The 13,646-nt window shown below is 44.7% G+C and overlaps 1 protein-coding gene across 4 annotated transcripts in view; it reads left to right on the top strand.

Moving 5' to 3' along the window:
• C5H16orf70 (chromosome 5 C16orf70 homolog) overlaps positions 1 to 13,646 on the top strand; it is a 1,028,424-nt gene that overhangs the window by 815,367 nt on the left and 199,411 nt on the right. For all 4 annotated transcript variants that reach the window (XM_030203715.1, XM_030203714.1, XM_030203713.1 and 1 more), the window contains one exon: positions 11,721 to 11,764. In XM_030203715.1, coding sequence (XP_030059575.1) covers positions 11,721 to 11,764 — 44 coding nt within the window. The remainder of the gene's footprint in view (positions 1 to 11,720; positions 11,765 to 13,646) is intronic.

The following is a 13,646-nucleotide window of genomic DNA, read 5'->3' on the forward strand; positions in this document are numbered from 1 at the left end:
GCCATCTAGAGAATAGCACCATTCTAATAAGACATATACTCCCTATCAGTGGTACTGGCAGCGCGTGCCACTTGTCTAGCTGCTGTTCAGTCTTAAACAACATCTGTTTAATATTAAGGCTATACAAGTCCGCCACATTTGATGTGAGGAGAACTGTTAAATACCTAAATGAACTGTCTGCCCAACATAAGGGAAAACTCCCGGGCCAAGAGAGCCTAACTTCTGGTAAGGTAGCCAGAGCCTCGGATTTATCTAAGCAAAAACCAGAGTAATCCCCAGGTTCCCTGAAGACCTCCAATAGAGCTTGCAGCGAGTCCCAAGGATCCGTAAGCATTACTAAAAGATCATCAGCAAATGCAGCCAATTTAAAACTTTCCCTCCCTACCATGACCCCATGTATAGCAGGATTTGAATAGATGTCCTGTATAAGAGGATCAAGATATAAAACAAAAAGCAGTGGCGATAATGAACACCCTTGTCAGGTGCCACGGCCGATCACAAAGTCGTCTGAAACTTGACCATTCACTATTACTGTAGCATGCGGCGAAGCATATAGGGTCTCGACCGCTGCCATGAACCATCCCTCAAACCCATAGGCCTCCAGAACTGCAAACAAGAAATCCCACTGGACGCGGTCAGAAGCCTTCTCTGCATCAAAACTGACAAGCAAAGAGGGCTCCCCAGACACGCCCACAAGCTCCAAAGAGGCCAATATACACCTAAGGTTTTTAGCTACTGAACGACCTTGAACAAATCCCACCTGTGATTCATGAATAAGCGCTGGCAAAATCCGGCCCATTCTATTAGCCAAAATTTTTGCAAAAAGTTTAACTTTGTAGCTCAAGAGGGAGAGAGGCCTGTATGATGCAGGCAAGGCTAGGTCTCGGTTTGGCTTTGGGAGCACTATGATCTGTGCTAAATTCAGTTGGCCCGGTAACCCCCATGCCTCCACCCAGGCATTAAACACTTTTGATAAGGGTTGAACAATAGCCTCTCCCAACAGCTTGTAGAATTCAGCTCGGAAGCCGTCTGGCCCAACTGACTACGACCCATCGCCCAACGAACTTCATCAGGGTGAACGGGGCATTTAAAGCGTCCGGCTCCGCCTGAGTCAGTCTTGGGATCTCCAGACTATTCAGATAGAGACCCCCACAGTAGGCCATCAGACTCCCCAGCCTTGTATAGGGTTTGGTAAAAAGTCTTAAATGTATCACGGATTCCATTGTCAGTATGAAGTGTTTTCCCAGGTCGATCCCTATTGGAGACAATGATTCTAGATGCCTGTTTCCTCGCTATAAACCTAGCTAACAACTTGCTCCCTTTGTTACCATATTTGTATAGTTGATATCAATAGAAGGTTGTGACCGAACCGCTCTTTCATGTAACAAGGAATTAAGGGCTATCTGTACAGTAACAACTCCTGTTTCAGGCAGATACTCGAATGCTCGCCAAATCTCCGTCTTAGAATCATCACTTGTTTCTCCAGCCTCAGTATTTCTCTATCTCTAGCTTTTTTTAGATGACTTGAATAGCTTATGACCTCACCTCTCAGCACCACCTTCGCTGCCTCCCAAAAAAGAGTGGCATCCAGTGTAACCCTTTTGTTGAAATGTTTATACTCTGTCCAATGTGCTAACAGGCATTCCCGAAATCTTTCATCTCGATAAAGAAAGCTGGGAAAAGACCAAGTCCTATTCGTTCCTCTCAAACCCCCTGGCTGCTAAAGCATCCAGACTGCAGTGTGATCTGAAATTACGTATGGGCCAATTTGAGCGTCATCTATTTCCGCAAAAATCGAACAAGAGGTCAACAAATAATCCGTGACTGGGTATTGCGTGCTCTCGACAAATGCGTGTAATCTCTGTCTAGCGGGTGTAGGACACGCCAAACATCCAAGAGGTCTAATAAGGAACAAAAATTCTGTAAGCCTCTTGCAGACCAAGGCCTCGTCTTGGAAGGTGGATGAGATTTATCAATCTGAGGGTCCCAAGCCATATTAAAGTCCCCTCCCAGGATCAAAGGTACAGAGTCCTCTCCAGCAAGAACTTGCAGTAAACACTTATAAAAATTGTTGTCCAGCTAGTTAGGAGCATAAATGCTGCCCAATAGAGCCCCTTGTCTAGCTATTATAACCTTACAAAAAATAAAACGGCCATCAGGATCTTTAACAATGTTACTTAATTGTGCAGCCACACCCTTCCTAATAAGGATGGCTACTCCCCACTTTTTCCCCACTGCTGGAGAGGCCACACATTCATCCACCCACCATTTCACCAGTTTAGCATGGGATGCAAACATACCAGGCTATAATCTATTTAGGAAGGATAGAGATGGTCGTAAAGGTGGAGGAGTAGCTCTGTATGTGAGAAATGATATTGCAGCAACTGAAATGACAGGGACCTGGGGAAAGGAAGAAGCGATATGGATCACCTTAAAAAGAGATGATAGAACCTCTGTCCACGTGGGTGTTGTCTACAGACCTCCGACACAATTGGAGGAACCAGATAAAGATCTGATCGCAGATATTCAAAAGTTGGGAAAGGAGAGAGGTGCTGTTGCTGGAAGATTTCAGTCTGCCGGATGTAAATTGGAAGGTTCCATCTGCGGAATCGGAAAGAAGTAGAGAGATTGTGGATGCTTTTCAAAGTGCTCTGCTCAGACAAATGGTGACGGAACCCATGAGGGAGGGAGCGATGCTGGATCTGGTGCTCACAAATGGGGATAGTGTGTCAAATGTCCGAGTAGGTGCCCACCTGGGCAGCAGTGACCATCAAACAGTTTGGTTTGATATGACAGCTGAAGTGGAGGGCGGCCACTCAAAACTCAAAGTCCTGGATTTCAAGCATGCTGACTTTAGTACAATTGGGGAATACCTGAGGAAGGAGCTGATGGGCTGGGAGGACATACGAGAAGTGGAAGGACAGTGGTCCAGGCTGAAAGAAGCTATAAATAGGGCCACAAACCTTTATGTAAGGAAAGTAAATAAAAGCAAGAGAAAAAGGAAACCGATATGGTTCTCCAAACAAGTGGCTGAGAAAATAAAGGCTAAAGAGTTGGCGTTCCAGAAATACACAAAAACTCAAGAACAAGAACACGGGAAGGAATACCGGAGGAAACTGAAAGAACCCAAGAGAGAGATACGCCTGGCGAAAGTGCAAGCGGAAGAACAAATAGCTAGAAATGTAAGGAGGAGTGACAAAAATTTCTTCAGGTATATTAGTGAAAGGAGAATGACTAAAAAGGGAATTGTGAGACTAAAAGATACTGCGAACCGCTATGTAGATAATGATGAAGAAAAAGCAAATTTGCTAAATAGATACTTTTGTTCTGTTTTCACAGAAGAAAATCCTGGAGAAGGACCACGATTGACTGGCAAAAGTACATATGAGAATGGAGTGGATATAGCACCATTCACGGAAGACAGTGGGTATGAGCAACTTGAAAATCTAAAGGTGGACAAAGCCATGGGACCGGACAGGATCCACCCCAGGATATTGAGGGAGCTCAGAGAGGTTCTGACGTGTCCTTTTAAAGATTTGTTTAATAAACCCTTGGAGACGGGAGAGGTTCCATGGGATTGGAGAACAGCGGATGTGGTCCCTCTTCACAAAAGTGGTGATAAGGGAAGAAGCTGGAAACTACAGGCCGGTAAGCCTCACTTCAGTTTGTTGGAAAAGTAATGGAAGCGATGCTGAAGGAAAGGATAGTGAATTTCCTGGACGCCAATAAGTTACAAGATCTGAGACAACATGGTTTTACCAAAGGTAAATCGTGCCAAACGAATCTCATTGAATTCTTTGACTGGGTGACCAGAGAATTGAATCATGGACGTGCTATAGTCTTAATCTACTTAGATTTCAGCAAAGCTTTTGACACGGTTCCCCACAGGAGGCTCTTGAATAAACTTGACAGGCTGAAGATAGGACCTGACGTGGTGAACTGGATTAGGAACTGGTTGACGGACAGACACCAGAGGGTGGTGGTTAATGGAATTCGCTCGGATGAGGGAAAGGTGAGTAGTGGAGTGCCTCAGGGATCGGTGCTGGGGCCGATTCTGTTCAATATATTTGTGAGTGACATTGCCGAAGGGTTAGAAGGTAAAGTTTGCCTTTTTGCGGATGATACTAAGATTTGTAACAGAGTGGACACCCAGTAGGGAGTGGAAAACATGAAAAAGGATCTGCAGAAGCTAGAAAAATGTTCTACGGTTTGGCAATTAAAATTCAATGCGAAGAAATGCAAAGTGATGCTCTTAGGGAGTAGAAATCCACGGGAGACGTATGTGTTAGGCAGTGAGAGTCTGATATGTACAGAAGGGGGAGAGGGATCTTGAGGTGATAGTATCTGAAGATCTGAAGGCGACGAAGCAGTGTGACAAGGCGGTGACCGTAGCTAGAAGGTTGCTAGGCTGTATAGAGAGAGGTGTGACCAGCAGAAGAAAGGAGGTGTTGATGCCCCTGTATAAGTCATTGGTGAGGCCCCACCTGGAGTATTGTGTTCCATTTTGGAGGCCGTATCTTGCTAAGGATGTAAAAAAAATTGAAGCAGTGCAAAGAAAAGCTACAAAAATGGTATTGGATTTGCGTTACAAGACATATGAGGAGATACTTGCTGACCTGAACATGTATAGCCTGGAGGAAAGGAGAAACAGGGGTGATATGATACAGACGTTCAAATATTTGAAAGGTATTAATCCGCAAATGAACCTTTTCCGTAGGTGGGAAGGCAGTAGAACTAGAGGACGTGAAATGAGATTGAAGGAAGGCAGACTCAAGAAAAATGTCAGGAAGTATTTTTTCACGGAGAGTGTGGTGGATACTTGGAATGCCCTCCCGCGGGAGGTGATGGAGATGAAAACGGTAATAGAGTTCAAAAAAGAATGGGATAAACATAAAGGAATCCTGTTCAGAAGGAATGGATCCTCAGAAGCGTAGCGGAGATTGGGTGGCAGAGTCGGTGGTGGGAGGCGGGGCTAGTGCTGGGCAGACTTCTACGGTCTGTGCCCTGAAAATGGCAGATACAAATCAAGGTCAGGTATACACATAAAGTAGCATATATAAGTTTATCTTGTTGGGGAGACTGGATGGACCGTACAGGTCTTTCTCTTCTGTCATCTACTATGTTCTATGTCAGATAGGTGCGTTTCCTGCAGTAGGGCGATGTCAGCGTGGATGCATTGGAGATATTTCAAAGTTTTGGAACGTTTTATGGGGAGTGAATACCCCCCACATTCCAAGTGACTATCTTTACCATATTAGGGAATATGATGACAACCAATCTGGCAAAAAAACATTTATCATGAGAAAGAAGCCATCCCAGCCCGTGGCCCCTCCCCTTCAGGTACCAATCTTTCCAAAGTAAAAAGCTCAAAATTGCCCTCAGCATGTCATTTATCCTCTCTAGTACGGTGATTCCAACCCCCATGAGTAAAACCCCCATCTAACTGTCCCCCCTGAACCCCAGCCCTCCCCTTCAACCCTCCCACTGTCTTCACCCTCGTACCCCCTTATTCCCAGGAAATAGTTCCCGAAAGAACAAATCACATTCAATGCCCCTCTTCACAGCTCCCTTTGCAACAAACAAATACAGGGCCCTTAACCAAGAACCCATATTAACAAACCTACCCTTATAGGCCCCTCACTAATTCTACCCCAGCCCCCTCAATACAACCCCGTGTGCCAAGTATGCCATACATTATCCTCACACAGAACCTATGAAAGAAAAGAAAAAATGACAAAAAAAAAACCAAGTATACCCAACTACAGCAATCACACTCCCATTTGAAAACAAACATGTAGTACTCCATCAACTTCTACATTCCTGAGTCTGCCCGTCAGCCGCTACCGACAAAATCGTGTAGGAGGGCCAACCCACAGAGTCTTCTACCTTCACATGGGCTATCAGAGTTCGGCTGCTTGATGTCTTATGGCACAGCATCCAGTGAGACGACAGTTTTCGTGTTGAGATGGCGCATAATCCACTGTTTAGCTGTATAACTGAGAGCAAGCCTAAATTTGCGTGCAAATGGCTTGAGGGGTAACTCCATCTTTTGGCTGACACTGACACAAAGTAAAGTGGAAAAAACATAGAGGGGCATAATCGAACGCGAATGCCCATCTCCATGGGCATCTATCTCCGAGAACAGGTACGTGAAGGGGCGGGACAAACCGTATTTTCGAAAAAAAATGGGCGTCCATCTTTTTTCCGATAATACGGTTTGTGCCAGGCAAATGCATCGGATTTGAGCTGGGCGGTATCGTTATTCAGCGATAACGGAAACCGAAGGCGCCCAGCTCAAAAACGAACAAATCCAAGGCATTTGGTCATGGGAGGGGCCAGGATTCGTAGTGCACTGGTCCCCCTCACATGCCAGGACACCAACCGGGCACCCTAGGGGGCACTTGTAATAATTTAAAAAAAAACGTTAACTACCTTTGAAGTCCATAGCTCCCTTCCCTTAGGTGCTGAGCCCCCCCCCCCCAAAAAAAAAACTCCCCCTCAAACCCACTCCCCACAACTCTACACCATTGCCATAGCACTTATGGCTGAAGGGGGGGCACCTAGATTTGGGTACAGTGGGTTTTGGGGGCAGTTTGGAGGGCTCCCATTTACCACCACAAGTGTGACAGGTGGGGGGGGGGATGGGCCTGGGTCCACCTGGCTGAAGTCCACTGCACCCACTAACAACTGCTCCGGGGACCTGCATACTGCTGTGATGGAGCTGGGTATGATATTTGAGGCTGGCATACAGGCTGGAAAAAAAAGTTTTTAAAGTTGTTTTTTTTGGTGTGGGAGGGGGTTAGTGACCACTGGGGGGGGTCAGGGGTGGTCATCCCCGATTCCCTCCGGTGGTCATCTGGTCATTTAGGGCATTTTTTTGGGACTTGTTCGTGAAAAAAAAGGGTCCAAAAAAAGTGACCCAAATTCGCGCTAAAAACGCCTTTCTTTTTTCGATTATCAGCCGAGGAGAGGACGCCCATCTCTCCTCGGCTGATAAACACGCCCCAGTCCCGCCTTCACCACGCCTCCGACACGCCCCCGTCAACTTTGGCCATTTCCGCGACAGATTGCAGTTGAGGACGCCCAAAATCGGCTTTCGATTATACCGATTTGGGCGCCCACGAGAGAAAGACGCCCATCTCCTGATTTGGGTCGAAATATGGGTGTCTTTCTCTTTCGAAAATAAGCTGGATAGTCTCTGATTTTCTCAATGATAGCACATTTGCCAGTTATCCCAGACCCAAACCCCCCTCATAACCCATACCACCAATAAAATAAAAAATAAAAAAAATCCGATGTACCCGACTACAACATTCACACGCCTGACTGGGTAAAGTCACAGTATAATCCTCAAACTCCATCTCTACTTAGCATGCCAACCACTGCCAAGTAAGTCTAATAGCAGAGCCATTCAACAATTCAGCCTTCCATGTTCTCTCCACGTGGGCACTCAGAACTCAGCTGCTTCATAAAACTCTGTGCTTCTTCCACTGAGGCATAAGTTTTCGTATTGGACTGGTTAGTAATCCTCAATTTAGCAGGATAAAGGAGAGCAAATTTAATCTTGCTTGCCACCAGCTGCGAACAAATAGGTGAAAATTTCTGCCGCTGAGCTGCCACTGCTGCAGAATAGTCCTGGAAGCAGAGAATTTTTTTATTTTCATAGTGGAGTTCCTTTCCTCCCCTTAGGGCTTGTAAAATCGCTGTCTTGTGGTTAAAATTTAGCAGACAACAAATAACCACTCGTAGTCTAACAGAACCAGGTTGTTTAAGTCCTACCCGGTGTGCTCTCTCTATCTGTAGGGATCCCATTGAGGCCGGAAGCGTCAACTCTTTCATTAGCCAAGGTTCCAAAAAAACTCGCAGGTCTCTGTCCCCCAGCACCTCTGGCAACCCCACAAAGCGCAAGTCGTTTCGCCTTGATCTGTTCTCCAAGTCTTCAAGCTTCTCAGCATAAGAATCAAGCAGTTTTTGCATTTTGGCTTGCCCCTCCTCCACTATTGTAACACGGTCCTCCAAGTCCCCGTACGCTGTTGAAATACCGCCATCCTGACTTAGCTGTTCCACATTACTCTGGAGGTGCTTCAACTTAGAATATATAGAGCTCAATTTTTTGTCAAGGATTGCCTCCATTGCACTGGTCACTTCTGCAACAATCTCTGCTGCCCATGCTGATCCAACCAAAGAGTTTGCAGGACTCACTGGTGCCGCCATCTTGTCCTCAAGCAGCCGGCTCTTTTCTTTTTCTTTCCTCACGGATTTTGATGCCATATTTCTCTGCCAGTGCCGACCATCCAGAGGCAGATCCCAAAATGTGCAACTAGTTCACTGGTACTGGCCCAGGGTAAACCACCAGCTTTTGAGAGGCTTTTAATGCGGGATTTGTGAGGAGGTGGCAGGAGCAGAACAACTAGCGACCGCTCCTGTTCATAGCGTCACGTGACCCTCATCCTGAAATATTTTAATCAAATTACCATTGAACTTTGTTTCATTTCTGCATCCTTTATATAGCCAGAGCACTGTTGAATTTTGTTGTAGCTATTGCCACACGAGGATGAAGATCCCTCGGGTGCTGGCCCACATGGTGAGCCCAATCTAGGCGGATCACTCCACCCTCTCCTGCCTCGGGAAACATTGCCAAAAGTGAGATTTTCAGGGTTTATTTTAATTTAGCTTCTGCAATTGACTCCGGGAAGCTCACAAACCGGAGGTTGTCTCGATGGGACCAGTTCTCCAAATCGTCAAGTTTTTGCTGGTATTCCTGACTTAGCCGCTCCAATTTAGCCTGTCCCTCCATCTGGGCCTGCTGAGTATCCTCTACCTCCGATAAGCGCGTCTATTACTCTCTGGTGTAGCGGGTAAGCTCTGATGTTAGCGCTGTTAAACCTGTTAATTGGTCAGAGAGCTGAATGAACCTTGGATCCATCATGCGCACCACTGATTCTGTCAGGTCTGGTATGAAGAGAGTCAGAGTGAGGCTGCGACTGTGGTGGGAAAGGAGAAGAAGACATCATATTAGCCTCTAGGGCCTGGTTCCGTTCCTCCTTTCTCTTAGGTGGTTTAGAAGAAGTCGCCATCATAGATCTGGTAAGATATTTGTTCATATGCTGCTGAGAGGTTCCTGCGTTGAAAACCAGCAAACTTGAGCTTTGTGAAGCAGTAATAGAAGACTATTAGAAATGGGATCCCGAGCAGCCCACTCACAGCATCGTGTGACTCCACCAGTACAATTATTTTTCTGGGGATTTTGTCCCCTTCTTGAACTTACAGGAAACTAAACCCTGGCTTAGGCAAAAGTTGAGCTACTTGGAAGCTGGGGAAACAAACAGACCTGCAGGCTTCCTGCACTTTGTTTTACTTTCTGTCACAGTTGTGCCCCTGTTTCATGCTCTCATTCATCTCGCCACCTGGTGGCTGCAATGGACTGTCTTTTTGCTGTTTCCCATGTTCCAGAAATCATGCCGACCCGGATCTTCCAGCCTTCCAGACTGGCTTGGGATTTTTGGAATTTAGCACCACCCTTACCTGGTGAACTCCCTTGTATGTGGCCTTTATTAAGCACCTGGGAACTTTCAGACTTTGCCTTGGCAACAGAGGTCTTCAGTCCTGTTCTTGTCCTTGTTGGTCTGTTGCGATTCCTGCCCTGAAGGCTTGTTTTGCCTGTTTTTGACCTTGCTGGTTTCCTGGTTTATTCTACTGTCTGCTGCCTGCCCAAGACTCTGCTTGTTTCCTGATTTACTATTGATTGCCGCCAGCCTACTGTGTGGTTCCTGGTTTCCCTTCTGCTTTGCTGCCTGCCGGTAAGACTTTGGGTGATTCATGGACTATTCTCTTGCGTCTGCTTAGTGCTTCTGCTCCAGTCCGGCCTGGGCCCGTCTGTCTGTGGTCTGCCTTACCTCCTGTTTGGGTGATTTGCCTGCTGCTGCTGCTCCTCGGCAGTGGCCCAAGGGCTCACTTTTCCTCACCAGCGTGACACTTTCTTTTTAATTTCACATATAAACACAAAAGAAAAATAAACCAAAAAAATATTGTTTTAACAAATGCAATGCTAGGATTCCACCATCTGTAAGTAATACAGATTTATTGTAAAATTCTGCTCTAATACTTTTGCATATATTTCTCCCTGATTCTTGAAAAACTGACCCTTGATGCTTTAAAAAAACAGCAGAAATCATAGAAAATTACAAATATGTTAGAGACCTGAAAAGCATGGCAAAATCTGGCTCTGAATAATGAGGGGCCGATATTCAGTGTAGTTTGTGTGGGCAGGAGAGGCTGCTGCTCATGCCCAAACATGAGCAGCAGGCCAGAAGTCCGTTAAGCTGTACTTAGACAGATGGTAGCACTAAATATCGGCCCTAAACGCTGCTATACTCTCTATGGTGTGCCTTGACCATTGTTGCACCTTGTAAGTATGCCATGAGATGAAAAAGATTGGAAATCATTGCCTTAAAATAGCAAAAGTAAAAACAAAAAGTTGCCTGTTAAACCTGATGTCTTGCTTCTCTTTCCCTTCACTTTTCAGGTTAAGAGAGAGATGTATGTGCTAAGCTTAATATGTGTATTGTCACAAGCTCCCTCGACCTCCTCCTGGGCTCTCGCTCGTTAGAAGGGCTCTCTCCCCTCGTCACCGCTCCGTGCTGTCCGCTCTCCAACCAACACCTCTCCGTGCTGTCCGCTCTTAGCTCTGCACCTCCTTGTGCTGTCCGCTCTCAACTCTGCACCGCTTTGTGCTATTAACTGTCTCAGTTCACCCTCACAATTGGGGCTAATCCATGTCATGCAGAGCAGTGCATCCCCCAATTTCCCTCATAATTGTTGAAGTAATTAATTACAGAGTTTGTTATATTGCAGAGCTCTTCAATCCACCACCGTCCATGTGGCAAGCAGCATGAGGGCCATGCTGCTGCAGGCAGCCTTCCTGCACTCTGACTCACTTCACAAATCAAAACAAATAAACCACCCAAACCCCAATAGTCCCATCTTATAACTAAACAATGTCTTTAGGATGATACCTCAGGTTCAGTCTATCACTTCACTCCTTTTAATTCCTCATAGGAGTTAGAAGCATTTTAACCGCCCTCTTTTGTCAGTCACCAGCCCTCTGACAACCTCCCACAAAATGCTTAGACTGACCTGATACAAGAACCCTCTTCACCCAGTTCAATGAAACCACTCTGCTTAACGACACTGACCACCCACCACCTTCCTTTCTCCTGAGCAAAAGAACTCCATCTGCTCCTCACCGCCTCCCTTCTGTGCAGACTCCTCCCAATCCATCAAATCAACCCCACCCCCTCTCCCAGGTGCTGTTCCTCCACCTGATTATCCTCCATCTCCCAATTATTCCCTGACTTTCCTACCTTCTGGAAGTTGTGGTTCTGTTTCTTCTGCTCCCTCCCCCTTTTCAAGGACTGCTGGGCTCTGTAGTTCTCCTCCGGTCTCCCATACCGCCTATCCCCTTCTCTCACCTGGAATTGCTTCTCCTTTCCTCACTTACTGCTCCATTCCCCTTCCACATCCTCCTTACAGTATTTATCGTCCAGTTCAACAAAATTAATTGCCCAGAGTGATGTATAACATAATATGGTATAGGAAGATGCAAAGGTTGAGGAAACGTGTCTTATTTAATAAATAAATAAATAAATAAAACTTATGAATCTTGAAATTCAAATTGTAAAATTCACCTAAAATAAAATGTGTATGTTTTCTATTTACAGAAAGTGCTGATATACAGACAGAAATATGCACAACTTACAGCAAGGTGAGACTTCAAGTATCAGGAAAATAATTTTTGGAATTTAGGAGGTGTGTGAAGTTATCTACTGTTAAGATATGTTATTTTACTGTTAACTCCAGTTATTAATAACTAGATCTCTATACATAATGTTAATGGTAAAATAATAATAATATTTATTCTTATATTCCGTATGGTCCAAAAGAAATTAGTTCAACATGGATTACAATGAATAAGATACCAGTATCTAAAAGTTGATATTACTACATTTATCTTGCATGCAGTGTAAAAAGTATAGAGTAATCATACAAGTCTTTCAAAATTAATCGTATGGGCACAATTTTTGCTGGAAAACAAATCTTTCAAATAAAAATGTTTTTTTAAAATGTCCTAAAAGTTTGTAATCAGTAATCAACCATATATCATAAAGAAGAGATTTCCGAAATGTAACTGCTTCGAAGGAAAGAAAGGATTCAAAGAGGCGAAAATGCCTCATCCCCCTAGGATTGTGAAAAACAAAAAAGATTAAGCTGTCATAATGCCCATGGTCTCATAGAAGATACAGTAATATGTCTCAAATAGTAGCCCACATTGCTAACTACACCCCTTAGTGGGGAAGTTATCAATGTGAGTACTATTAAGATGGGTTATTTTACTTTAACCTGAAGTATTAATAACTAGGGGGCATGTTTACTTTGTTTCATCAAGCAACTAGCTTGGGTTTTACCTCACGTTAAGTGTTGGTGAAAACCCATGCTAACGCATTTTAAAACAGACAGCATGTTAAATATTGTACATTTTTGTTACATTTGTACCCTGCGCTTTCCCACTCATAGCAGGCTCAATGCGGCTTACATATTGTATACAGGTACTTATTTGTACCTGGGGCAATGGAGGGTTAAGTGACTTGCCCAGAGTCACAAGGAGCTGCCTGTGCCTGAAGTGGGAATTGAACTCAGTTCCCAGGACCAAAGTCCACCACCCTAACCACTAGGCCACTCCTCCACTCATTAGTTGATTAGTTGTTTCGTAGAGACTGTTATAAAGAACATAATTACAGAGCATGTTCAAAAGCATGGATTAATGAGACAAAGTCAACATGGATTTAGTGAAGGGAAATCTTGCCTCACCAATCTATTACATTTCTTTGAAGGGGTGAAGAAACATGTGGATAAAGGTGAGCCGGATGATATGTATTTGGATTTTCAGAAGACGTTTGACAAGAGAAAATTGGAGAGTCATGGGATAGGAGGTAGTGTTCTATTGTGGATTAAAAACTGGTTAAAAGGTAGAAAACAGAGAGTAGGGTTAAATGGTCAGTATTCTCAATGGAGAAGGGTAGTTAGTGGGGTTCCCCAGGGGTCTGTGCTGGGACTGCTGCTTTTTAACATATTTATAAATGATCTAGAGATGGGAGTAACTAGTGAGGTAATTCAATTTGCTGATGACACAAAGTTATTCAAAGTCGTTAAATCGCAGGAGGATTGTGAAAAATTACAAGAGGACCTTACGAGACTGGGCGTCTAAATGGCAGATGATGTTTAATGTGAGCAAGTGCAAAGTGATGCATGTGGGAAAGAGGAACCCGAATTATAGCTACGTGTGATGCAAGGTTCCACGTTAGGAGTCACAGACCAAGAAAGGGATCTAGGTATCGTCGTTGATGATACGTTGAAACCTTCTGCTCAGTGTGCTGCTGCAGTAAGAAAGCAAATAGAATGTTAGGTATTATTAGGAAAGTAATGGAAAACAAAAATGAGAATGTTATAATGTTTTTGTATCGCTCCATGATGCGACCGCACCTCGATTATTGTGTTCAATTCTGGTCGCCGCATCTCAAAAAAGATATAGTGGAATTAGAAAAGGTGCAGAGAAGGGAGACGAAAATGATAAAGGGGATGGGACGACT

Source organism: Microcaecilia unicolor, chromosome 5 (genome assembly GCF_901765095.1).
Source record: "Microcaecilia unicolor chromosome 5, aMicUni1.1, whole genome shotgun sequence".
Taxonomy (NCBI): domain Eukaryota; kingdom Metazoa; phylum Chordata; class Amphibia; order Gymnophiona; family Siphonopidae; genus Microcaecilia; species Microcaecilia unicolor.